Source organism: Anopheles gambiae, chromosome 2 (assembly GCF_943734735.2).
Source record: "Anopheles gambiae chromosome 2, idAnoGambNW_F1_1, whole genome shotgun sequence".
Taxonomy (NCBI): Eukaryota; Metazoa; Arthropoda; class Insecta; order Diptera; family Culicidae; genus Anopheles; species Anopheles gambiae.
The window spans coordinates 98,477,201-98,504,192 of record NC_064601.1 but is presented as its reverse complement, the minus strand read 5'-3'; the positions used below and the strand labels follow the sequence as shown (position 1 = coordinate 98,504,192).

At 45.5% G+C, this 26,992-nt stretch overlaps 3 protein-coding genes and 1 non-coding gene across 11 annotated transcripts in view; 2 read left to right on the top strand and 2 right to left on the bottom strand.

Moving 5' to 3' along the window:
* Positions 1-13,869, bottom strand: part of LOC1276942 (bifunctional heparan sulfate N-deacetylase/N-sulfotransferase) — a 178,792-nt gene extending 164,923 nt beyond the window's left edge. For 5 of the 8 annotated variants that reach the window (XM_061651314.1, XM_061651315.1, XM_061651313.1 and 2 more), the window contains exon 1: positions 12,412-13,869. The gene's annotated coding sequence lies outside the window, so the exon portion shown is untranslated. Of the gene's footprint in view, positions 1-12,150 lie in introns of all 8 variants that reach the window. The other 3 variants (XM_061651311.1, XM_061651318.1, XM_061651312.1) reach the window with 3 other exon arrangements.
* Positions 13,870-14,273: 404 nt separating this feature from the next.
* LOC1276940 (intraflagellar transport protein 88 homolog) lies at positions 14,274-18,108 on the top strand. The gene is made up of 4 exons (XM_061645516.1): positions 14,274-15,297; positions 15,364-15,708; positions 15,782-16,610; positions 17,664-18,108. The coding sequence occupies exons 1-4, from the start codon at positions 14,332-14,334 to the stop codon at positions 17,948-17,950; spliced, it is 2,427 nt and encodes an 808-aa protein (XP_061501500.1). The 5' UTR covers positions 14,274-14,331; the 3' UTR covers positions 17,951-18,108.
* On the bottom strand, positions 17,937-20,673 carry LOC5666970 (uncharacterized). Its single transcript, XM_001688791.2, has 3 exons — positions 19,210-20,673; positions 18,955-19,129; positions 17,937-18,893 (listed from the first exon to the last, which is right to left on the bottom strand). Exons 1-3 carry the CDS (start codon positions 20,286-20,288, stop codon positions 18,114-18,116), a joined length of 2,034 nt encoding a protein of 677 aa, XP_001688843.2. The 5' UTR covers positions 20,289-20,673; the 3' UTR covers positions 17,937-18,113.
* A 2,000-nt stretch (positions 20,674-22,673) lies between these two features.
* Positions 22,674-22,756, top strand: Trnal-cag (transfer RNA leucine (anticodon CAG)). The gene has a single exon. It is a non-coding gene; the product is annotated as a tRNA-Leu (tRNA).
* The last annotated feature ends 4,236 nt before the right edge of the window (positions 22,757-26,992 follow it).

Genomic DNA, 26,992 nt, shown 5'->3' with positions numbered 1-26,992 from the left:
GGACAAATATAATCAATATTACTTCCGAAGTTTAGCAATCTCTAATCTGCCACAGCCCATCTGAATTCTCTTGTGTGCTAGAAATTAGTTAAGAGTGGTGTCCTCCTGGATGTCCTCCAGAATCGGCGCAGAGGGGAGTCGGAGTTGGTCGGGGTCAGACCTACTCCGATTCCGGATCTCCGACTCCGACTCCGGATAACTCCGACTCAGACTCTGAACGCCTCCGAACGCCTCCGGACGACTCTGAACGACTCCGGATGACTCCGACTCCGACTCTGGACGACTCCGGATGACTCCGACTCCAACTCTGAACGACTCTGCTCGCCTCCGGACGACTCTAGACGACTTCGGATGACTCCGACTCCGGACGACTTCGGATGACTCCAGACGACTCCGGACGACTCCGGACGACTCCAGAACGACTCTAGACGACTCTGGAAAGACTCTGGACGACTTTGGACGAAATCGAACGATTCTGGAATAATGGTGGTTGGACCTATCTTCCGGAGTCGGTTCCGAAATTTTGGAAAACAGATTGGAGTCGACTGCGTCTACCTATCCCTAGTATCATATCGATAGAAAAAACGATCAATCGAAACAACAGCGTTTTAAAATCCTACTTATGCTCTCAATTCATCAAGATAAGTTCCATGATTGAGATTATAATAAACGAACAATGCAAAGAACCATATATCACAACACTCTGCTATGTAGTCTTAATTAAACAGCAGACAAGAATCACCTGTGCATGCAAGGGATTGCAAATAATCGGCATACGACCACACATGCCACACTCACCCCTAAGGGCCATAGGCACACACGCATGTGCATTGTGCACCGAAACCGACATCCGGAAGCGTGACATAATCTGCACGCAGTAAAAATCGAGAAGCAGGAATCGGGGCCGAAGTAGCAATAATGAAATACAAAAACTGTACCCGGCCGATGAGCAAACCGATCGAAATGCCCCAAAAAAACGAACGAAGAGAACATGCGTTTACGAAAACTGTCAGTCAAGACGTCAGAACGATACGGGATGGGAGCGCCAAAGCACAAACCAAACCATCGCCTCAAACACACCCGAAACCACAGGAAGGGAAGAAGAGCCGCTTCCAAATGCTTCACAGCAACACAGCAGGATCAATGTACTCGGGCAGGCTCGAACGGGGCTGCAGTTTTGCTATGCAGGTGTTGGGTGTTGGCGCATGATTCATACCTTGATCGAGCAAGGGATGATTATTCCCGTTCTTTCAGCTCCTGCTGACGCTTGCTCCGTATGTGTGTGTGTGTCTCGGTGTGTATGGAGGAATAGTTAATTAGAATTGAAAGCATAGCTGTTAATGTACCGGTCGCCTGGATAATGGGGACGAGCGCTAGAGGAAGTAGAGGGTTGATACACATTCGCCCGAGGAGGTTTTACAGTCCCAGAAGGACGAGCCTATATTTTTGAAGCCAAGAGGGGAAAAAACACCCAGAAAGAAAAACCAAACAACCAAGAAACACATCCTACTGCCGGCCAGAGTGTTCCTGCTTGAAATGAGGGCTTGACACGAAACACCAAACAACACCAAACAACCCCATCTCCCCTCCTCTTTGGTGCAACAAAAAGAGCGAAAGAAAAACGGCAGCCCCTCGTGAAATGGTTCTGTGTACCGCCCCCCTCTTCCCAGTTCCGCGTTTCCTAAATCCTCGCTGCAATCGATCGCCCCCAGAGGGGGAATGTGTATCGTGTGTCGGGACCTCTTTCTCAAACTAGGCCAGCAACAAAACCTGCCTGTGCTTGCGCTCCAACCCTCGCTCCAATCATCTTCCGGCGTTATGTTTATGTGACCCCGGCCAAAGCGAAAAAGAATGTCACCCACAAGGAAAAGCCACCCGCGATATACATTGGCACGGCGATGTGTCCTTAATTCGATAACACCGTCTTACGTCGCCTAGAAGCGGCAAAAACCGGTGCGAACGGGGCCTCAAAATCTACGCCAAGGATCGATAAAATTATGTCCATAAATTGATTGGTGTACCGCCGACGCTGCCGCCGTCGAAAAAAACCTATATCCAACCCCATGGGCGTGGTGGTGGCGGCGTTGTCAAAGCAAGTTCTTAAGCGAAAACTGTAAACCATAATAAAGGCGGGTTGAGTGCGCCAGCAACACCAAAAAAATCGATTCCCCGCCAGCGTATCAAAGTGTATCAAGCCAGAAAACAGAGAAACAAAACCGATAGGTTTGTGCCTTAAAAGCCGCACACAGAAAAGGCCACCCCAAGGAGTCCCACGGGAGGGTGTGTATGACCACTTTGACAGAGGAAGAGTTTCCCCAGCGGGTTTCTTTTTTTTTTGTTTAAGAGAAGGCTTACAAACTAGAAATCAAATCCAGAAGGTTTCGTTTTTGGACCTTCCGACCCAGCCGGATCCGATCGCAGCCTGAGTTTCGTAATAAAATATTTAATCGATTCCTCGACACCAACACCCTCCAAACAGGTCCTCTTTCTGCATGCGCTCCCTCTTTTTCAATGAGCCAAAGTGGAAGAAAGAAACAAAATAAATCGTTTCGTTTACCGCACTTTCACTGCAAGAGATTCTCTTTCGTTGCTTTCTGCGGTTCGGTTTGAGCAGCTCAAAAACAAAAATGCTGCATCAAGGTTTGGGGGAGCATGAAATATTACCGACCCGGATCCTTTTTTTAGGATCCCTTTTTTCACCGATACTTATTTGAATTCTCACCAGACACAAAATCCGTACCGCAATTGTCCTTCATATCTGCACTACTGCAGATGAAGCTATAAAACAAAAATCCCCAAGATCCTGGATAAAGTATTCCTACCGATTTGTCCGTATTTCCGAGTCCGCTCCAAAAGTGTATGATACACACACGCGGCTTGCCGTGTTATCCCATCTCCCCGCCACCAAGTATCGAAGGGATCGATCAAGTGAAGCTCTCTTGATCTTGTAGCGCTCGTTGGTGAGCAAACCCCAACAGACAACAGACTGGACGGGAACAACGGTGAACATATCCCTCTCCATTCTCCTTTCGATGTAGCGCATTTCTATCCACTTCCTACAAGCGTCGAGCGCGGCGCAACAAGCGCAAAGCGTAACCTTCGCAGCACTAAAAACAGCCTTCGGTGCTTTCAATTTCTTCCCCGCATAAATCATCCGCAGCGTTCGGGCGGGGGCGGACGAGAGTGTTTTGCTTTCGGTGGCAAGTTTATGAGTTTACTGTCGTATCACATCGGTACGAGCGCCAATCGTACCACACCTGGGCAGAAGGCAGAAGAGCAATATCCAGCAAAACTACAGTGACCGAAGAGAGAGAGCGAGGCTTCGAACGCTTTCCGCTTAGTACAGCGGGCGGCGGCGACTTCTTGTAGCGAAGTTCATTCGTAGATGAGTAGTAGCTAGCTAGGTTTGTTCCCAGGTAAAACAACATTACGTTGCGCTCTGCGTGCGTGTGTACTTGGCAAAGCAATGAAGCAATGGAGCAGTGGACCAATTCAAGCAAAACCCCGACCCCCGTTTGGCTTCTTCTACCGCTGCCGTACGCACACACAGCACACACGTGTTCACACGCGGGACATGCATAAATTGCCCACAGCCCACAACAGCCCTCGGGGAGCTGGTGGGTTGCGTTTGTGTAGAGAAAAGGAAGGCCAAAATGTAAATCAGCTTATGGTGATTAACTTAGGGCGGCAGGAAACAACACAACGACGACGACGCTTTTCGAAGGCGTACCTTCGAGCAGCAGTTAGTGTTCCTCCCGTCCACGCAGGCAGGCAGGCAGGCACAGTTCGATATCGTCAGAGGCTCAGATATCTCCGGAAGGTGGGAAAAGTACAAGCCCCCCTTCGAACGTGGGAACCAAATGCTTGGGGGTGTGCGCTGCGCCAGCTGGGAATCGAGCTCGGTCGTTCTCGAGCGTGTGCGAATGAATGCCTCCGTGTACCGTTTGCGCATTAACCTATCGACGCGGGCAAAAGTCGTCGTCTTACTTCATCGTTTCAACAAGCTCCACATCCTCGTAGATTGAGTGCTGTTTGATGATGTGTACGTTTAAGATAGCACAAGTAATTGCATCTGGTTTCTAGGGGTATCTGCGTGAAAGCAGATGGGAGCAATTTGTTTTCTTTTTTCTCTTTATTATAAGGTGTGAATTGTTCACTTTATCATTAATGTCAGGTGAAGCTTTATATCTTTCCTGTTATTTGATGTATTATTACAGAGTTTCTAGTACATTTTTGATTCTTTCGCATGGTTTACTGTTATTCCCCCAATTTTCTTATTAATAATTAATTTTTATTTATTTATTTGTTTGTTTTTTCTTTTTTAAGTTTTTTTCAATAGTCAAAAATCATGGAATGCTTAAAACCAAAGTCAGAAACTAGTCATGAGTTTATTAGTTGACAAAAATCTGGAGACGTCTCTGATCCCACTCCGAGAACTTTGGAACCGACTCTGGATGGCCCAGCATTTTCCGTAGTCGTACGTCGGAATCATCCGGAGTCTTCCGGAGTAATCATGAGTCGGCAGGTGTCTGAATCGTCCGGAGTCATCCGGAGTCGGCCTTCAAAGGCCTACAAAGCGCACGTGCAAAGTAAAAGACAAAAAAAAACTAAATGAAATACCTGATCACAAGCACATTGCACTGCACGACTCCGGCCGATACCGAACGATTCCGACTACAGGCGACTCCTGACGACTCCGGACGACTCTGGACGACTCCGAGGCGGACAACTACAACTCCGGACGACTAGTGGTTCCCATTCTGCCGGAATCGGAATCAGACTAATAATAGTCGGAGTCGAATCGGAGTCGTGAGTGTGCTCCAGAGAGCACATCACTTTAAGAAACTGTCGACAAACTGTCTTTAAATCCACTATCCATTCAATATCAGGCCTATATTGCATTCAAAACCAAGGATAGGAAACATGATTCCTAGTAAGAACAATTTGGTCCTTCGAGCCGGATTCCTTCGTAAACCCGTAACATTCCAATCCAGTTCCTTCCACTTGCAGCCCCAAAATATCTTGCCAAAAGGCCCAAAATCTAGCAACAACAAAAAACACAATGAAAATATTTAATTACATATTTTCAAAATCTCCCTCCGACATGCGTCAACATAAAAATAAAAAAATGCACCCCCATACGCACACAAAAATGTAAATAGAAAAATCGTACCCAAAGTATCCCTTTACCCTCGGTTTGGTTCAGAAATTACCATACCAATTTACATACTTTTGCAAATTACCTCCCCCGCATTACACGCATCGGAGAGGTCGTCTCCCCACACACCCGGTTGCATATAAAAATTCAATCCTAAACCCCCCCCCCTGCCTATACGCTGGAAATGTGTCGAGAAACTGTTTGTGTGTGTGCACAGTCGCGGGTCAAGTACGGTTAACTTTTCTCAATTTCGTCCGATTAAATGATAGCTACTTGAACGTCACAGCCAGACAGAGAACAGGGTTAGAATGTTTAGAATTGTGTGTGTGTGGGGGGGGGGTGTAAACGCATTACCTGCTGATGATGGTGAAGGGTTGTTGTAGCAATGGTTTTATCATTCCAACATTCGCTGAATAATTCAGCATAAAGCTTGAAAATGGTAGAAAAACCTGAAATTTGTTTAAATTTTTGCACAACAAAGAGATTCAATCAACAAACAAATATCTCTTTAGTTCAACTGAGCCTGTTTGCTGAGGATCGATTTTTCGAAAAACACTTCTTTTCGGTTCATCTAACCCTTTTTGGCGCATTTTTCGTTACTCAACAACCAAACCAATGCCAATGGGCAACATTGTGTTCTTAACAAACAGCAGCACGATTACCCCACCACTCCCCAGTAGCCACGTGCGGCCAAGGCACGTCAGACAACGCGCTGGAGGAGCGTGAAATGTTCGACCCAAACAACGAGCCACAGCAACATGTTCCACATACACACACACACACACACACACACACACACACACACACACAATCCGCTAAAATATTTTGCACCTCGTTCGTTATCATCGCCTGTTATTTTGGCTCCCACAGTGTCTTGGCTTCTAACACTCCGCAACACCTCCCCCAACACAGTAAACATTGTTAACCGAATGTGCCCACAATCAGGCGGACTGGTTGGGAGGTGGAGGTTGGGAAAAGGGTGGGGTGTGATAAAACAGACATCAAATCAAACTCCCGATTTACGAACAAACGCGCGAAAACACACCAGCGCAAGCAAATAGCTTCTTGCGCGGGCCCTCCGCGCTGCTGCGTACGACGCGCCCGCTTGTTAAACGCGCGCTTGGCTTTGGCGCGAATGGAATGTTTTCAACAACTTCTTCGGGGGTTCGAGAGATCGGTTGGCGCGTCGGCGGCCGCGGATTGCTGTGCTGGTGTAACGCCCCATACTACCACCGCACTCCCTGGTCGCGCAGCAAACAAATCTATTTTTATCGAATTTAACCAGTATAAGGCAACGGATTGATGGTGGGGCGGTCGGAAAAAAAACACAACAAGACGCCACGCGTGTGTTTGGCCGACAGCGGACAGCGGGATGGCCAGAGAGAGAGGGAGGGTGAGAGGGAGAAGCCAAGGATGGCACACACACGCACGGTAGCGCGCTATTAAGCGAAGAGCGGGGCGCAATTGAGAACGCAATTACTGTCGCTGGATGTGAGAAAAGCGTGTTTTATTTGCTCATCACTTGGAAGTAAACAGTGGTTTGAATTAGTGAGAAATACAGCAACACAGCCCCTTGTTGGCGGCAACCAACCACACATTATTCAACTGCGTCGATTTGTGCACGGTGTTAGACGAATAAAGTGCAATCATAACATACATCCTCTCCTGCGCTGTGCGTGCTGCGCTTTTGGCGTAATTTAGCAACAATTGTACTGCCGCTAAACCAATGTTTCTACAAACATTTCCCCGTCGGAATAGGCTTTGCTTATTATTGCGCAAGAACCGCGAATTTCCGTTGGAACTTTCTACCTCCAATCTACCCAAACAAAACCCACAACACACTACGACCAACATTGATGAATTTCGATCACGTACTAATCATTTACTGATTCGTGCTCAAGCGTATGCAAATTGCACGGCACGGGGACGGCCAGCAACAATCAGGCTTGTTCTGTTCATGGATAATGTCCATCATTCGCTACGTGAAATTAGGTTTGACGGGTGGCTTGACCAATGGAATGATTTCTAATAAGAAGTAATAAGAAAATGAAATGTAAGCAATAAGCTATTGGTCGCTATTAGCTATTGGCTATTGGATTTTAGAGCATTATTTACATTAATGTCGATAAAGATGCTGCATCCTCTGAACTCCAAATAGCACTCTGTGCAAGACGCTCTGGGAGACTGCCCTGAATTTGCTGAGGAAATTTTGCAAAAAGAAAGTCCAGTTATTTGCACATTTTACTATATCAAATGATCGGTAAAACATTATAGTTAATTTTGGGAATAATTTTACCTTTTTTTTAGGACATTTTGTAGGAATTATAGTTTCTATGTATTAAAAAATAGACGAACGATATGAATATTTTTGAAATTTTATTACATTCACAATAAAAATTACCAATAAAAAACCTTAATTTCCTCTCAAGCCAGACAAGAAACCAGCAAATCCTACCCGTAAAAACAAATATTTTCATTTCCCACAATGTTTCCCCCCCAAAAAAAAAATGCAAAACAAATTTTTACTGACCGAAACTTATCGGCACGGAATAATAGGATTTCGTGAGCCGGTTTTTGTGTGTCCTAACTTCCGTTTTCCACCTTCCCGATAAACACGCAATTCCTCCGTTCCGATCACGAACTGATCCGTCCAGCAGGCTGCAGCATAAAACCTGAAAAACCTTGGCATCCGTGGCCTGGTGGTTTTGTTTTGTTTGTTTGTTTTTTTTTTTATTTATTTTGTTTAAGTACCACCAGAGACTCATTTATCTTTCACTGGTCGTACATCTAGCAATGTGTGCGAGAAGCGGCAAAGAGCAGTATTGCTGAAAATTTGAATACTTGAGTGATGGGTCGACGCCGACGACGACTATCAGGGGCAGCAGCGCGTTTCTAGTCCAAGCGTTTGAAAGAAAAGCGAACAAAAAAAAAACATCTCATACCGGTAGACCTAAACCCAATATTACGCACAAAGCCGCGGCCTCTCTTGTGTCGAGAATTGTTTCCAAAATATTAATTCGCTTAGGAAGGAACGTGACTTTACTGACTTATTTCCCTTTGCATTGCACGCGCTTCTGTCAGATGAGCACACCCTCCGTCTGCGGCTAAAGCGCGAACGTGAGACACACACACACACACACAGTTACGTCAGCGGGCACACATACATTTGTTTGCCATTACAGATCCGGTGTATTTGGCAGTCACAGCGAGGCAGAGCAATCAAACACAGAGCAAAAGATGTAAAGCGAGCGAAAAAGGCAAAGACCTGTGTGTCTCAGGCATGCGAGATGATTTTGTTCGAACGTTACCCCCTTAGAGAGTCGAAGTCATAAAACTGATAAGCGCAATGGCAACGATTTGGGATGATTTTGCGCTACCCCTGAGGCACGATTGGTGTTTGTTTGGCGTTTGAATTGGTGGTAAACATAAATCAGCGTGAAACCGAAACAGCACAGCACAGCACGCTTTTAATCAAGAAAGCACGTCCCACACGATAAGTGCAGCTGATTCATCGGCAGCTGGCTGCAACACAATTGTGCGGTGTGTTATCGTCAGACTAAGCATTGGAAATGGCAAGCGTATGAAGTAGAAGTATGAAACGGAACCATTGTAACGATAGTAATTAAAATACAGTTTTGTTTGCAAAATATTTTGAGCTTGGGCAGGCCCATGAGCTGGGAGAAAACCTCACCATAATGATGCAAATACCCTCGTTTCACGGAATTAACCTCCATGAAATGAAACCAAAAAACTTCTTATTTTCAACGAATGTAGGTCGTTCACGGGAACTGAATGCCCAAATAGCCTCCGGGAAATAATATATAATTCCAACAAAGGTCCAACCTTAAAACTATTTGGTTAGAATCTATTTTTTTAAGCACAGGAGTTTTCAGTATTCAGATAGTATTTTGTTCTACATTTGATGATTTTTGCTTGCTGCAACATACCCAAAATACAGGAAAATTGTGAAAAGTTGAGGTCTGACAAATTGTTTTACCTTTGTGCTCTAGGCATCACACACAGCTCTTCTATTCGTAGAAGTACCACACATAAAACTATTTTCACACAGCACACGTAGTATATTACAAATTACAAGAAGCAAATGTGAAACTCTTGCTACAGATTAATTAAAGAGAACCAGTTTTACGTTGGGTCGGAAAATTAAGCGATTCTGAGAGACATTTCAATTATGAAGCATAGTGGTCCTCCATCATACCATACCCGGATGCAGTTGCAAATCAAATGATGCTTATTTAGTCAAACGAAAAACAACCTGTTTGATCAGTACGTTTAATTGCCTACATTTTCTTTATGCGTCTGTCGCGCGCATCGCTTGAGTGTAAACTATTAATTTGTTATACAGTCTATCGCCGAGTTACGCGAATAATGCGTACCGGAGACATTCGCGGATACAGGGTTTTTCAAGTCACTTTCGAATGTGCACATAATTATTTACCGCATTCAAGATGTTTTTCAACAGCTGTCAAATGGTTTATTCGTTTCAAAATGAAATTTGAGTTTCAACGCATGATTTTCAACAGATAACAAAGAACTGTACAACACGATCCAGCCTGAGACGTGTTGAAAATCATGCTGAAGAAATTAAAATATGCGATGAATAACAATTCAAACATTCGAAAGTGACTTGGAAAACACAGTAGCGCGGATTTTCGCGTATGTCGTATATCTCGTGTTTTCAGCCAAAACATAGCTGATAAATGGTGTACGTAAAATAAAATGTAATACTTCTGTGCAATTAATTACTTATTTTACACCGTTTTCGAGCCCAAATAAACAATTTTAAGCTAATTTTGTTCAACATTGTTCAACCATAAGTAAACTTTTGACGTCTAACTGAAATACTGATGCTTTTCTGAACTTCGTTCAATCGTAATTAAGCAAAAGATCTTCTTCTTCTCTTCTTCTTTGGCACAACAACCGCTGTCGGTCAAGGCCTGCCAGTACCCACTAGTGAAGTGAGCTTGACTTTCAGTGACTTATTGTTACGATAGCAGGATAGTCAGTATGGGGGCACGGTAATATTCGGGACTTGAACCCATGACGGGCATGTTGTTACGTCGTTCTAGTTGACGACTGTACCACCCGACCGACCCAAGAGATACCCCTAACTTAATCCGTTTTCTGAATGGAGTTAAGAAATTTATTTGTGACCTCATTTGTAAAAATAGCTTGAATTTATTTGTCAATAGTTTATCGCGCTACCATCAAGATTCATAATGACTTTTAAATTAGTAGAAAATCAAATTAAATGAAGCTCCAAAAAAAATATTCGCAACAAAATGATCATCGAGGAAACGAACCAGGGAAATATAAACGTACGTTAATATTGTGTAAAGCAAATGTTTAGTGGCGATTGAACATTGTTCAGACAGGCATCAGTATTTCAGTTAGATGTCAAATGTTAACTTACAGTTGAACAATGTTCAAAGGCCGCTTTTCATTGTTTATTTTGGCTCGAAAATGGTGTAATACAATTAGTGTAGCAAGTATGGTTGATTCTGACGTTGATTAATTATATTGATTATTTAAATAAAAAAAAACAGTAAATAAAACAGCCATAAAGCTTAACAAGTAACCCTCAAAAAGAGTATTAGACAAGATTAGTTCAAAAATACCGGCTCAAGATAGAGTATTGCTTTATTTACTACGTAACAAATGCTTGGAAATAATGTAATTTTTATCATTAAAGCCCAAAATGGCACACAAACCATGAACGTCAAAAACGGGAAATTGGAATCCGTTAACAATTGGCGTCCCTTCAAGTGCACCCTGAAGCACATAAACCACAAAGTACGGACGATAGGAGAGAAAAAAACGCAAATTGTGGCAATCGAAGCTCCCAAACGAACCTTTTCTGCTGATACACAGAGCGCCCCCCAAGCCCTCCCTGTTTTTCTGTCCCGGAAATAGCTCTCCAGTGTCAAACGGTATGGAAACAAACGGCCAAACCAAACAAGAGCAAACAGAGCAAAAGAGAAGTACCGGGGGATCATTTACAGCAAAACAAACCGCAGCATAAATGGCGCGGTTGCGCGGTTGCGGCTCCCCATGTTCGTCCCACCATTCCCCCTTTAAATCCGGTTCCGATATGCCGGCGGAAAGCGACCACAAGGGTGCTAATGGAGGGTGGGGGGGGGGGGGGCCCAATGAGTGCGGGGGCTTTTTTGTTGTTGCAAGGGAAAGGGTTCACCCCAAACTAACGGGACCGACTGGACAAGGCGGTTGAGGTTAAGCGGGTCCTTCAAAGTCATCGATAAGTGGGACTTATCTTCTATTTCAATGCTGTTAGCTTGGTGTGCTTTTACCACCGGCATAAACGATCCACCACACACACACACACACACGCTTCACAGAAAGATAGAGAGGACAGCAGCATAGGTCATTCATAATGATGACGCACCACGGCCGTGGCTTGAAGGTGGTATGACCATCACCATCACTGCCCACACAAAAACGGATTTCTCGCACCGGCGGCCGTGGGCGAACGGAATATGCTTCCAACGCACCCGAAAAGCGTCCCTAACACAGTGGGCAGCATCGTAGTGGGTGCCTGTCCCTCGCGGGAGGGGGCGAGTGAATAGAAAAACCGGCCCATTTAGTTGCGCCGGCATATGCCATATCTCGCGGCCGTATGAATGCAAAAAAAAAACGATCGCGCGGGGCCCACCAAATCATCCCGTGGGTGGGTTGAAGGCGTCGGAGAGGGAAATCCTACGCACAAAGCTCGAGGCAATGCGACAAACCGGCACACAAGCACACACACACACACCGCGCGAAGCATTAGTTTTTCCTGCACCACACGTGTTTGTGTGTCTGTGTGTGTGGGAAAGCTTTTCGGTTGCACATTATTTCCCACCATTATTTTCCAAAAACCGGTGCAGCGCGATGGAAAACGATCATTTTCGTCGTGCCCGACCGGCTGATGCACTCCGCACCCGGCTAGCCGCCCGGAAATGGCCTTAAATACTTACATAAACATACAGCCGTCAAAATTTCGTGCTCTCCTCCCCACGGCCGCGCAAGAGATGATGATCCCCGTCCCGATCAAAGCATGCGTGTTTTTCTCCGTTCCCTTCGCAAACCGGTTGACGATACAAGACACACACACACACAGTGCAGAGAGCAAAAAAGACAGGCCAATAGGGGGGCCAACGCACCGTGCGGGAAAGAGAAGGCGCGAATGAGATCTGCTGACAGAGCAGAGACAGGGGCTTTTGCTTTTGTTTACCTACCTACACTACTGCAGCTTTTCGTTTACACACGCACACACACACACACACCGGTAACGTTGGTGCACAAGCGCGCACACCACACACAAGCACAAAACGGAACAAACAATCGTACACCAACACACAACACACACACCAGCAAACGCGGTAAATTCACCTGCACCACTGTTGACGGTTCGACGGCGCGTTTACACTCTCGCTTTCACGGCCACACACACACACACACAGGCCCGTTCTATAGGGCAAAATTTAACGCAAAAATACTTTCACAAGCGCTTCTAAAATACTCATTTCATTTTGCACGAGTTTCATACTACAAACACACACTCACAGTGCACTCACACACTTGTACACTTGTGCGCGCTTCCACCTTGTCACAGCTTCCGTGCAAAAATACACACGCACACACACACCACTAACACTGCTGCACACTACGACGAATGACGGCACACAACTGTCAATTCGGAAGAAGATGAGAGCAAAAGCACCGAAATTTCGATAGATGTTGAATGGAGGATGCAGCCAGCCACTGGGCAAAAGGACACTTGGGCGAGCTGTGCCACTGACGCACCACACGAGCAGGCCCGTGTGATGGAATTTTTGGCCCCTGGTAGCTCCTTATTATTGTTTGTTGTAATGGTTAGACGGCAATGTTGTTTTTTTGGTGGTTCGCAGGAAGGTGTTTGTTTTGGATTGCGCTGCAATGGCCGGCGGAGGGCGGACCTCTCACAGCACAGCTCTGTAGACGTCACAGTTGCACAAACAAACAATCGATTTCGGTGGGTTCAATTGGCAATGGCGCTCGGGCAGGCAGGGCATAGAGAACACTATTCACCTTCACCCTGGCTCCACCAACACAAATCGGGCAGTCACGAACGAGTCGCTGTGTGTGCCGTTCTGTTTTTCGGCAATTTGTTCTTTACACTTTACGCCGTGTACCGACAGTCACAACAATATACACGGCACTGTTCAAGGACGTCAATAACACAGCACACAGCGGAGCTTGCTAGATGCTGGCTGGCTTCCCGTCGTCTGCCCATTTGGACGCACGGAAATGAACACAAGTTGATCAATAACACACAGACGCGATAATGAAACGCGGAGTTTTCCACCACACACACACTACACACCTGTGTCTTGCTGGTGGGGCCGGAAAATCGGGTCCCGATATGTGCGTCCCGTCTGACGGTTCGATCGAAACAACAGGCGCGCGCGTGCGAAGGAATCGCCGTCGATTCATGCAATGCTCACACCTCTCCGGTGCCGTCGTCGTCGGTCCTGTTTCGGGGGTTGTGCTGGCTACACGCAAAATATGCTGCGCGGATTTGACACTTTACTGACACTGGCCCAAACACACGCACACACACTCGCAAGCGCGCGCGCGCGCTCGTGTGAAGCTATCACTGTGTGCGGTGTGTATGTGTTTTGGGATGTACTTCGCTCTCGCTCGCTCTTGCAGGGGGAATAGGCCGAAATCGCGTGTAGGTGGTACGAGGTAAGGTTGTGTGGTGCACGCACACTAGTACGTGAACGTATGACAGAGCTACATTGCCAAAAGTTCACTCACACAGCTACATCGTCGTTTGACAGTTGCGATCAATACAAACCACTGTGCGGCTGTCAAAGTTTGAAATTCAAAATTCAATGCTCGTTACATTTTCGGAAAACAAGCAAACAAATCATGTTTCGGGAAATGTTTGTTTGGATTAATTGTGTATTGCAGTAAACTAAAAATGTATTTATTTAAAACTAATTCTCTGGCGCTGATTTTAATCATAAAATATGGCATAAAAAACAATATTGACCGTGAACTGTTCCGTTGCTATGGAAACGTGTCTGCCATCAACAAATAATGAAGCCTTCGCTTGAAAATTTCACAACTGTTTTCTCAACTCTGCAGATGAAGTACATTTTCCCTCGGCAATGAGTTCCAATTTTGATGACGACATTTACGGCGGCTTTAGTGGAGTTACCAATAAACTGTTCAACTACGACGCGAAAGAAGATCAAGCGTTCCAGAATGCGGTCCGCACGTCCAGCTACGGCAAGAAGGCTACCACGCCCAAGTTCTTCTGGAACGGGGACAAGCTCGGTTCGGCCGAACCGACCACCGCAATGGCACGGCCCTCCACCGCGATCCGGCCGGTCGGCTACTCGTCCCACAACTCCAAACTGTTCGACCCGCTCAACCAGGCGGCGAAGAAGATCGTGGTGATGGAAAACCGCAAGGAGGAAACGCCCGAACAGCGGTACAAGAATCTGGAGACCAAGATCTACGCCCTGCTGGAGGAATCGATCGTGGCCAGTACGGGCGGCAAGCCGGACATGGCGACCAGCCTGGCGAAGGCGAAGGAGGCGTCCTCGCTCGACCGGACGCTGCTGCGGATGCGGGACCAGGACGGTGGCACCTACACGCACAACTTCGATCTGACGTTTTTCGTGCTGTTCAATCTGGCCAACGTGTACGCGAAGAACGAGATGTACATCGAGGCGCTGAACACGTACACGCTGATGACGAAGAACAAGATGTTCCCGAACGTTAACCGGCTGAAGATCAACATGGGCAACATTTACTTCCAGCTCGGGCTGTACACGAAGGCGATCAAGATGTACCGGATGGCGCTGGACCAGGTGCCGGGCAATCAGAAGGAGCTGCGGCTGAAGATAACGCACAATATTGGGATACTGTTTATCCGGATGGGCCAGTACTCGGATGCGGCGACCAGCTTCGAGTTTATCATGTCGGAGAAGGGCGATCTGAAGACGGGGCTGCATCTGATCCTGTGCTACTACGCGCTGGGCGATGTGGAGAAGATCAAGCACGCGTTTCAGCTGCTGCTGGACGTCCAGATCGATTACAACGAGGAGGAGAAAGCGTTCCAGGCGAATGTAAGGGCAGGAGATGGGGGGGTCTTGCTGGGATATCAGCTCAATTTCACTATCTATTTCCCACAGTCAAATCCTGCGTACGAGTACATCAACGAGATGATCAAGTCGGACGAGCTGCATAGCTACGAGCGCAAGCTGCGTCATCTGGCGGAGAAGAACATCCTGATCTCGGCGAACCTAATTTCTACGATCATTGACGATTACTTCAACGATGGGTACAGTTGGTGCGTGGAAACGATCAAGAACTCGTACTTTTCATCGTTGGCAACCGATCTGGAGCTGAAGAAGGCAGTAATATACCTAAAACAGGACGACTTTCAGCAAGCGATCGATACGCTGAAGTACTTTGAAAAGAAGGAATCCAACATTGCGATCAATGCGGCCATTAATTTGAGCTTCATTTACATACTGGTAAGGGGAATGGTTGAGTCTGAAGCACAGGAAGCACACTGGTTATACTCTTCCTTTCTGTACTTTTCTCTAGAAAAAAGACGTAGCCGCGGCGGAAAACTATGCAGAGGCGGCGAAAAAGATCGACAGCTACTGCCCGGCCGCGTTCATCAACAGCGGCGTCTGCTGCTACATGAGGGCGGACTACGAAACGGCCAAGCTGATGTTTACCAGCGCGCTCGACATCGATTCCACCTCGTTCGAGGCACTGTACAACATGGGGCTGATCTTCAAGCAGCTGGGCGACCACAACAGTGCGCTGATCTACTTCCGCAAGCTCATCTCGAGCCTGGGGCACGAGCAGCACCCGGAGGTGCTGTACCAGATCGCCAGCCTGTACGACGCGCTCGGCGATGTCGGTACGGCTCTGGAGTACTACCTGCAGCTGCTCAGCCTGGTGCAGCAGGACCACCGGATCATCCAGAAGATTGGCGAGCTGTACGAGGCGGACGGGGAGCGGCAGCAGGCGTACCACTATCACCACGAATCGTACCGCATCTATCCGATCGAGGCGACCGTCGTCAACTGGCTCTGCTCGCACTACATCGAGCTGCAGGTGGTCGAGAAGGCGATCGGGTTTTACGAGAAGGCCGTGCTGCGCAACCCACTCGATCCGTACTATCTGCTACGCATTGCTGGGTGCTATCGGCGCATTGGCAATCAGCAACGGTCGATGGCACTGTTCAGCATGATACACGAGATTTATCCGGACAATACGGACTGCTTGCGGGCGCTGATGCATCTGGCCCAGTCGCAGGGTAATGGGGAGCTGTACGAGCGGTACAGCGGGGAGCTGCAGAAGCTGGAGAAGCAGAAGGAGGTTCGACAGAGGATTGGTACCGCGCGGCCGACCAACTCGGGCAGTGAGTATGGCAGAGGGGTTTGTTTTTTTGCTGAAGGACGAGATACAGAGTGTTAGCGATATCTTTCAGAATTGGGATTAGTGATGGGGAAAATGAAGTTTTCATTGAAATCGATTCCGGAATCGGCTTCAAAATCGAAATCAGCTCCGGAATTGGAATCGGCTTCGGAATCGGAATCGGCTTCGGAATCGGAATCGGAATCGGAATCGGAATCGGCTTCGGAATCGGAATCGGCTTCAGAATCGAAATCGTCTCCGGAATTGGTTCCGGAATCATAATCGGTTCCGCAATCGAAAGCAGATCTGAAATCGGAATTGGCTCCCAAATCAGAATCGGCTTCGGAATCGGAATCGGCTTCGGAATCGAAATCGGAATCGGCTTCGGAATCGGAATCGGCTTCTGAATCAAAATCGGCTCCGGAATTGGTTTCGGAATCGGAATCGAAATCGGCTCCGGAATTGGTTTCGGAATCGGAATCGAAATCGGCAGACGATTGGATTATTGAGGGGAAAATGAAGTTTTCGTCGGAATAGATTCCGGCTACCTCCGAATCTACGATCCGGAATCGATTCCAGAACGATTTCTATAACAATCGGCGTTAGGGTCCGGTCATGCTACATATTGATGGCCGCAAAGAATCCAGAAGTGCTTGTCCAAACAGTCCATTCTCATGGAGATTCCCGGACTGATTTCGCTACTGAAACTTTTTATTTCTATTCAAGGACTGATTTTCATTCCGGAGCTAGTTGCAATTCTGGAGCCAATTCTTATTTCGTTTCCGGAGCAAATTACGATTCCCAGGTCGATTCCGATTTCGGATGTAATTCTCATTCCTGTGCCGATTCCGATTCCGGATTCGGAGTCGACTCCGGAATCCGGAATCAATTCCCGAATCTCCAAAATTGGCTCGGGAATCGGCTCCAGAATTGATTCCGAACACGTAATCGGCTTCGGTAGGTCCGATTCCGAGTTCCCACCACTACTTGGGATGTTACAAAAGTAATTGTAATGTATTTCCACTAACCAATCCTCCTCCCTTTACATTCGCTTTAGGTTCCCGTATGTCTAGCGGCGATTACAGCGTGCGTTCGGCCGGCCATGAAGGCTATCAACCGCCCGGCACCGGTACGGGTTCGGCCCACTCGTCCGCCGGCCTACCGTCCAAGAGTGCGGACGTTTCGCCCGAGTACAGCAACAACTTTACGCCACACGCCGGCTACAGCTATGCGGATCCGCTCGGCCCACCGCAGGAGCGTCCACGTACCGGCGTGCGCAAGAATCTCACCTTCGACGATGAGTCGGACGATGAAATTAATACGATCGATCTGCTGCCCGCTTAATCATGATGGGCTGGTAATCCTTTATTGCTGGCTTTTGCTTTTGTTTGTAACTCTTTGAACAAATTTATAACACTTCATGCCTCTCATAAATAGTGATGGTTAATTTAAAAATAATAATATAAAAAACAGACATACAGCTAAACCTATTCACGGTATCACGACGTTAAGCTGCCCCCATCGTGGGATCCACTTCCGACAGGAATGCAAACCAATCCCCAAACAGTGCCCGTTCCTCAGCCGACTGGAGCGTTTTTAGCTGTTGCTCGATCAAAAGCAGGTACTTGACGTCATCACGGTACTCCAGCACCAGGTCGGCGCTGATGGCAATGCCACGGAAAATCATCCGCTCGTCGTCCACGGCTTTCGGCACGACAATGCGTGCCCCGTCGACGGGCGCACTCTCGTCCGAAGGGGAGACACTGCAGCCACCGCCCTGCACGGGACGGGTCATAATTTCCCTGAAGTAGGCCGGCAGCTGGTGCATATCACAGTACGCCCGAAGCCCAGTCAGCAGCACCTCAACGTACTGCTTCTGATGCATTTCGGTAACTTTCGGGCGCGTTCGGTGCGCATTTAGCACCGGATAGTGGTTGGTTTCGGTTTGCTGGACGTCGCCCTCTTCCGCCGGCTCTTGGTCGCTACACTCTAGCCAGCAGCGCTCGTGCAGCTGCTTAAAGAAGCAGCGCACAGTGGACAGGCGTGCGCCACGGTTCAGCTTCTGCAGCAGGTGCTCGGACAGCCGCAACCGCAGGAAAGGCGAACGCAGGTTACGGATTGTCCGGAGCGCGAGCGTAATACTGAAGTAGCCGGACGTTTCGAGCGTTTTCCACAACTGGCGGGCGTAGTGCTGGCTGTTGTCTTTGGCACACGGGTACTCGATCTGGCCGTCGCTGTGCTGAAACTCGCTCAGGTTCACCGCCACCGTGAGAAGGTTCAGCAGGCGCTAAAAAGGCGGAGATTGTGTTCGAATATCTTACTGTTTAAATTCATTTTCTCTTGCTTACCGATACGACAGCGATGTCCTCTTGCGGGTACTGAAGCGCATTCATGTTGATGAACATTTGGAAAAGCTTTTTGACGAACAGATTCACGCTGCCGTAGTCTCCGTTCCAGACGAGCTGCGCTACCAGCGGATTGCGCGTGGGATTGCATAGATTTTGTTGCGTTCTGGTCGGATTGCTGTTTCGAGGGGCGGAGAAAAGATCCAATCAAACTGTTAATGTATTATTCGCTTCACACATGCTTGTCTTCCGTCTTACCGCAGCATCCACATGGCAAGGTCCATCTCGAGCAGCTTGACCAACACGCGCAGTACCGCAAACAACCGCTGGAAGCGTTCCGGGCGCGCCAGCCGATCGAAATCGTAACACATCCGGTTGGTCAGCATCCACGTGTTGTAGTTGTACATCATCGCATCATCATCCTCCTCTTCGGACGTTCGACGACGGGTCGTGCCCTTTTTCGAACCGGCTGCAACACGCCGATTGCCTGCCCCTCCTTCCTGCTGCGTCTCAATGTCACGCTCGATCAGATGCAGCACGTTCCGGAACAGGCCCTCGCGCTGATCGCACCGCCCAAAGCACGCTGCATCGAGCCGGCCCATCACGATCCGCTGATAGGTCGGCCGCAAATCCCACCGACACGGCGGGAAGTGTTCCAGGCACGTTTCCAGCGCCTCGCCCGTCCCGTCCACTATCTCCGCAACACCGTAATCAACACGCAGCTCCTCCGAGGGACGGTTGAACGTAAGCATCAGCTGCAGCCCCGCCACGAACAGCTCCGCATCGATGAACTCCTGCCGCAGGATCGCTTGGTTTACGAACTCGACGAACTGATTCGGCCGATGCTCGAGCAGCTGGTCGTGCGTGCTCAACTGCCGCAACGAGCCGACGCACTTTGCCCGCGGGCTGCGCTTGTTCGCGTGACGCTGGGCACAGTCGGTGATGCTGTGGACGCAGCGCGGCACATAGTCCAGCGCTAGCCGCTGGCAAACGTCGAAGTAGTTCCTGCCCAGCACGAGCAGCAGCTTTTCGAACGGCACCAGCTCGGACTGGGATGGGGCGGCACCAGCAGCAGCCATCGCGAACGGTGGCGCTTTTGGTGATGCGCTGCAGGGAAGACTGTTGATGGGGTCGGATTTTCGCTTCTTTTTCGCTGGTGGATCACCACCCGCACCCGCCACTTCCTCGCCGGTTGACATTCCGATCGTGTTGGTAATGTTTCGCAGTTTGTCTTTCGCGCTACTTCGCGAACTGTTTCGGAGCGCGGCTTCAGTTTGTGCGCGTGATTTGCTTGCGGCCCGAGAAGCGTTGCGCGTGATACGTTTTACAGTGGACATTTTCTGGGAATATTTGGTTGTTTTTAACAAGCATAGCACCGGTACAACACAAACTATTTGATACACAACACAGAGCGTCGCGCTTGTTTCGATTTCAACAGAAACTTACACAGACGTCGCGCGAAAATTGCTGCTTTCTTGATTACAGGGTTTTCGACGATTTATTGGTCGGTTTCGAACGTGTTTTGGGCTCGACTCGCGATTTATTCATCGTATCTTATAGATTTTTGGTTCGTTCCCATAATTTATTGGGATCGTTCGACTGGATATTAATACAATTGAACCGAAAAATTCTGAAAAACGCCCAAAAAACCGTGCGAAGACACCACAAAAAGATGGAAAGCCACCAAAAAATAATGGGAACCAACCAATACATCGTGACAAACCCTGTATCCGTAATTACAGCCGGATAATCGACAGAAACGGATAATACAAACAATTTGACAGCGAATCAAATGAAACGGTGACCACACTACACCACATATTTGAATCAAAAATTTCCGTTTAAAAATCGGTTGATTTCCGTTTAAAAATAAAATGTGATTTATCAGCTGTGTTGCTTCAATTATCATTCAATTTTAGCAACCAGAATATCATTCCGGAAACATATTTGTAATTTAAAGTGTTACCTTTATTTGTTGGCCAGTGAAGATAAATCAGCCTACAGGAGTCGTATATGACTTCAATGATGCAACAACATCAACATCAAAAAGATTTTTGTGACCAATATTTTTGCGACCAAGATTTTTGCGACCAAGAATTTTGCGACCAAGAAATTTTGCGACCAAGATTCTTGCGACCAAGAATTTTGCGACCAAGAATTTTGCGACCAAGAATATTGCCACCAAGATTTTTGCCACCAAGATTTTGGCGATGAAGAATTTTACGACCAAGAATTTTGTGACCAAGATTTTTGCGACCAAGAAGTTAGCGACTTCTTTTTCTCTCGACCAAGATTTTTCTCTCGACCAAGACTACTTGCGTCACAAAATGTTTGTTTGCTGTATGTTGGTCGCAAAAATGTTAGTTGCAAAATTCTTGTTCGCTTAAATCTTGGTCGCAAAAATACAATATATTTCGAAATACTCAAAGAATTCTCGTAACTTGAATATCGGTGTAAAATGAGTTTCTATACTTTTTTAAATTTAGTATTTTTATACACTTTTTCTTAAATAAATGCGATTCTTGCACCCATGTTTTGAACATTAATGGCTTTTAAGAGGAAATTTTTTTTAGTAGATTTGTGATTTATACTGCATTGGACATTTCTTAAATCAAATTGTATTGATTTGACATTAGATATGTCAAATTTAGAAAATTGCGTGTGTCGTTAACTGCGTAATTCGCGAACAGACTCTACGTGTTGAACGTACAAAATAAACATTCAACGTTGAAGTTTTTTTGTATTGTTTTAAAAGTAAAGAAAAAGGATAGCTGTATTTGTGTATTCTTAGTCTTGCGATGACCCGTTTTTTATTATACCATTAAAAGCCCGGTTCACTATCAGTTTCCGAACCGGTATGGATTCAGCAATGGTTATAGTTTTTTTTCGGTTAAATAATAGTCCCTCAGTCGTTCCGGATATGTATTGAATTTGTAAGCGTTTTATCGTCGTTCTCTTCGGAGCTAACGGGAACCTTGAAATCTCTTTGCGTAACCTTCTGAAGGGGCGATATTAATTATTTTACAATAAAAAATACAAACGTACGCATTGTTGAGTTAAATTTTCTACACCCAGTAAAATAATACACGGATAGGTACGGATAAAGATGTGCAAGACGATATCTAATCTAATTCACGGTAGTTGGTGCGTTCATGATTTGAACTCGATACCTTGGACGAATACTACGCATATTCATATATTCACGTTTAATCATCTTCAAAAATTCCTCAATTCAAATAATATGCTTGGGTCAGGATGCAATTTGTTTTTTACTTACTCACTTATCCGGCAATTTTTTTTTTATGTAACATAATAATTGTTCGCAGTATTAGTGATATTAATAGTAAAAATAGTGTTGGTGATCTCATAGGCAAAAATTAAATTTAAATATCCTACATTTACAGGGTGACGCGGTTTACGAAAGGCGCGGTGTTTCCAATATTATACGTTGGAATACGTTTGTGATACTTAAATTATTGGAGTAAATCGTTCAGATACCATTTCTAACTGTTCTTAAATGCAAAACAGTGCAAATGCAAAAAGTACCTAATTTAATAATAAACACTCTTATTTTCATTATATTTATCATTTTCATTATAGGCAATTTCATGAGATTGATTCACGACGAATCGTAAAAAAATCACATGGTCTTAACGCAAACATCAAATCACTGTATTGTTGCTCCATAATCTGATTGGTTCTAAGCATCATCATCACAACATGTCAGGATGGCCGAGCGGTCTAAGGCGCTACGTTCAGGTCGTAGTCTACTCTGTAGGCGTGGGTTCGAATCCCACTTCTGACAAATCAATTTCTTTTTTGTTCAATCAGCGTATGATCGGCAACGACAAGTCTATACCGCAAACACGCTAGGGGGAAAGAAGTGTCTTCCTTTAATCTCAACCAGTAGTACTACTCTCTGCCTCTCATATTTTATATTCTCTTAACAATTGTTTTACTCCTGCAGTTTAAAAATAGCCGTACAAACTTAGAATAAAATACGACGAGTGGGAAAACGAAGCAAATTGGGTGCGAATCATTCTCGTGATACTCAGAGACAGGATAGAGTATTTCTGTCTGTCTATCTGAATCGCTATTTTAATATTTTTTTTAAATATTGTTAACACCATAACATCATATTATTTGTACTCTTTGCTATTCTAGTATATTTTCTACTCATTTTGCAAGCCATCGTGAGCGTTTGATATATGGTACCGATGAGATCAATGCGTTAAACTGTTCAGAAGTCTCTAGTTTGTTCGATAGACACGTCGGTTTGTGATAAGATCGGTAGTAGAGCGTTTTCAATCTAGGCTCCGTAGTAGATTCTAAGGGAATTTGGGAAGTCCCGTTTTGGATTGTTGCTCCGCGTGCGTTCAGTTGATAATTCGTTATTAAAAATATCCTACATTCCATTTTCTCCTTTTCATACTTCATACCGCACTTGACTGCTTACAATTACCAAACCGATTCCGCATACTGCTTGCAGCGTAAAGGCCGGGCTACATTGATCGTACTCGCAAGCGTAATTTTGATTTTCACTAGCGCATCTGGCGGCGGCTGGTGGAAGCCTTTTTTGGTCATCGAGGGAATGGACCTGCCGGATCTCAAAATTAAGTAGTTTTTCCATCGTTTTCCATTGCAAAAATGGATGCAATGCGTGCAAGACATGTGTATCTACGTTTTACAACACTTTTCTCCTCCGATTTAAGTAAAAAACATGGAAAATTAACGTATTTTCTGGAGCGGCTCCAAATTGTTTGGCAAAATGCTTCGGTCAGCCGCCGCCAGATGCGCTAGTGAAAATCAAAATTACGCGTGCGAGTACGATCAATGTAGCCCGGCCTTAATACACTGGCAATGTTGACACCTTGTTCCCTACGGTTGGGCAAACGATGTTAATTTACCGAAACTGGATCAATTATCTGTACGCATCATGTCAGCAACATTCACCCAAGTGGGGGGGGGGGGGGGGGGACCACAATTTTAGTTATTACAGTTTGTTTAATACAATTAATAGTGCAACCACCGCATCACAAACCATTGCGGACCATTTGCGCTCGATGCTTCGCAACAGTGCACGATTTTTATGCTGACGATGCTGTCGGCAAGCGTCTCGTCGGTGCGCAGTAACAATTGCGCCGGTATGCCCAGTGCATTTGCCGGCACAGTGCGCAAAACTTGGCAGCTCGTTTTTGTTTTTCACCGTCCCGGCTGTGGGTCGAATGGAAAATAAGCCATAAAGAAAGTACACCCCATATGGTGTGTGCGGTGGAGGATCTGCGAAGAGGGTGACTACGGACTAGAGAAATAACCTCAAACACGAACGCATGTATATTATGCAATTGGTGGGGCGATCAAAATCGCGCGGGATCAAGATTCGTACGAAATTGTTCATCAAAGTCAGGCGCGCACAAAACACGGTCGATGATGATTAGTGCCAAAAGCGAGAGAGAAAGAAAAACGGCAGCACCGGCAAGTCATCCCGGCCCCCATTGTCGTCATCGTTGGCATGATTTGCAGTATTTTCTTTGGTATGGTGGTATGTTTTGTTAACTCCCTGCTGCTATCGAGCTGGCGGGAGACACGAAGGCATCACGGGGGAGGAGTGGAAATTGGTTTCAGAAGCTGGGCAACTTTACGGTGGATGTGCTCCAGATTGACAGAAATCAATTTCCCGCCCGATAGCAATGCACCGGTTGTCACTTTCGTGTGCCGGGAAAGGAACGTAAAAGGGAAAAGTGTGTTGCTGTGGTACGGAAAATGGCAAACGGTGGGTTCGGTGCAGAGAAGGGGTAAAAAAGGTAAAAGAAATAAGAAATGTTGCATCAAACACCAGTGAAGATGCAAATAAAGCATAAGGCTTTAAACAAAATTTGGTAAATTAATACAAAAAAAGTCTTATCGATTCCTAAAGCTAGCTAAAGGCGACCATTAACTGATCTTGTATAAGAATATTTAATTTATTTATATTTTAAATTCTAAAATTAATGGTATTGTAGCTTCACTCCAACTTCAAGACTAAAAGTAAAAAAGGTTCGCAAACTAACCTCAATATCCAATTAACTCGTATCTGATGTGTTTAATTGAATTTGATGCGTTACATTTGGCGTTCACTCGAACCGCTAGCCGGGAAACAGAAAACAATCGAAAGAAATGCGCATAGGACGGAAATTAATTAGCAAACATTCCACCATTCCTTCGGCACAACTTTGAACAATCGTTCGCAAAAATTTCGCAAATTCCAAATCCACCCCCGGGGACGCTTCACAGCGCCTGAGCAAACACAAGGCAGCAGCACTACAAAACGATCGCATTTTCGCGAATCATACCAAAACCCGCACGGCTTGGTTGCCTGCCCTAGCCAAAGACCCAAATACTGCCTAATGCGAAACTAACGTGTACTTCTTTTACACAATCACACAACAATTCGCTACAATTCATTACTGTGGTGAAGAGGAAAAAAATAATGCTCCAGTGCAAGTACCACCGTCTAGGATTTGTTGGACTACGAGGAAAGTAAGAAAGAAAAAAAAAAACAACTCGCCAACATGTCCAACTATTTGCGCCACCATTACTGCATTACCGCAACCACAACGGCGAGTGCGAGTGAAATGCGGTGACGCGATGGATGATTATGCTAGTGATCGATCGGTTTTTGGCGGCACGCGGTACTCCACTGCCCAGACCTGCGCCAGACTGCGCGTTCACGTTGACTGATTCTGTGTAATGGACCATGTTTCACAAATTGACAGTAGGTACTGTGGTTCGGGAAGTTCGAGTTATATTTTTTCAGGGAAATCATTTGGCTCTGTAGTCTGCGCTAGAAACATATTAGTTTCGCAAAGTTACTTTACATCAATTGTACATGACTGAATTTTAATAATAATAACAATAATAATAATAATTCGTGTTCATTTTCCATTTTTAATAAGTGTGTTCATTTTTCTTCTGCTCTGTCAGATTTTTATTATTTTAATTTGTTTTTGTATTGTTATGTTGAATTTTAAAGCTCTTTAAGCTTTCAGTTCTGTTTTAAGCTTTTCGTTTTCGTGTTTTATGTTAATTGTTGAATTAACAATTAAATTAACACAATTAACAATTAAACAAACAATAAAATTGTTTAATTAATTAATTTGTATTGATTTTGATTGTATTCATCAAATTATGTATTTAAGTAATTAAGTAGTGATTAACAAATTATTGTATTAAGTTGATATGTGATAATTTTTCCTCTGCCCTGTCAGATTTTTATTATTTTCATTCGTTTTTGTATTTTTATTAAGCTCTTAAAGCTTGAAGGACTGTTTCAGCTTTTTATTTTCATGCTTTATGCTAATTTTTTATTGTTTAGAGCAGACATGACAAACTATGAATGTTTTTTTTTTGTTTTTCTGTTGCTTAGCCGGACAAAAAGATAAGAAAAAAGATAACGAGCGATGAAATGTCAATGTTAATATAGTAAAAAGAGAGTTAAAAACATTAAAACAAATAAAAGATTGCAATAAGCTATCAAAGTTTAATAATAAAAAAAGGTATAAGTGGCGCAATCAAAGAAGCAAAAACATGGATGGCGTTACGAGCTAAAAGTAATGAAAAATACTAAAAGTAAAACTTTAACTTAAACAAATAGTAGATAAAATTAAAAAAAAAACATAAGAATGATACTAGTTTTATTTCACTTTTCTTTACAAAATCGCATGCACATTTAGATTGTGCTGCACCATGAGGAAAGTTTGATTGATTGAACATATTTTTATACCACTTCCCTATAGCCGTGGTGATTTATTTTAATGAGCAACAATATTAATCGATTCGCGCAGCGCCGAACCTGATGTGATGGGCGTAAAGCCCATACGAAAGCGCTGTGCATGATATGTATCATCCTTAGCATAAGTCAAAATAGTCTGTTGTTGTAAATATTTGAATGATAGAAGGAGAGAGGAAGAAGGAGAAAAAAACGTATACAAATAACGACCCACGGACGGATGCGGATCGTGTAACTACAGTAAAGGCGCCACCGTAAGCAATGGCATCGGCC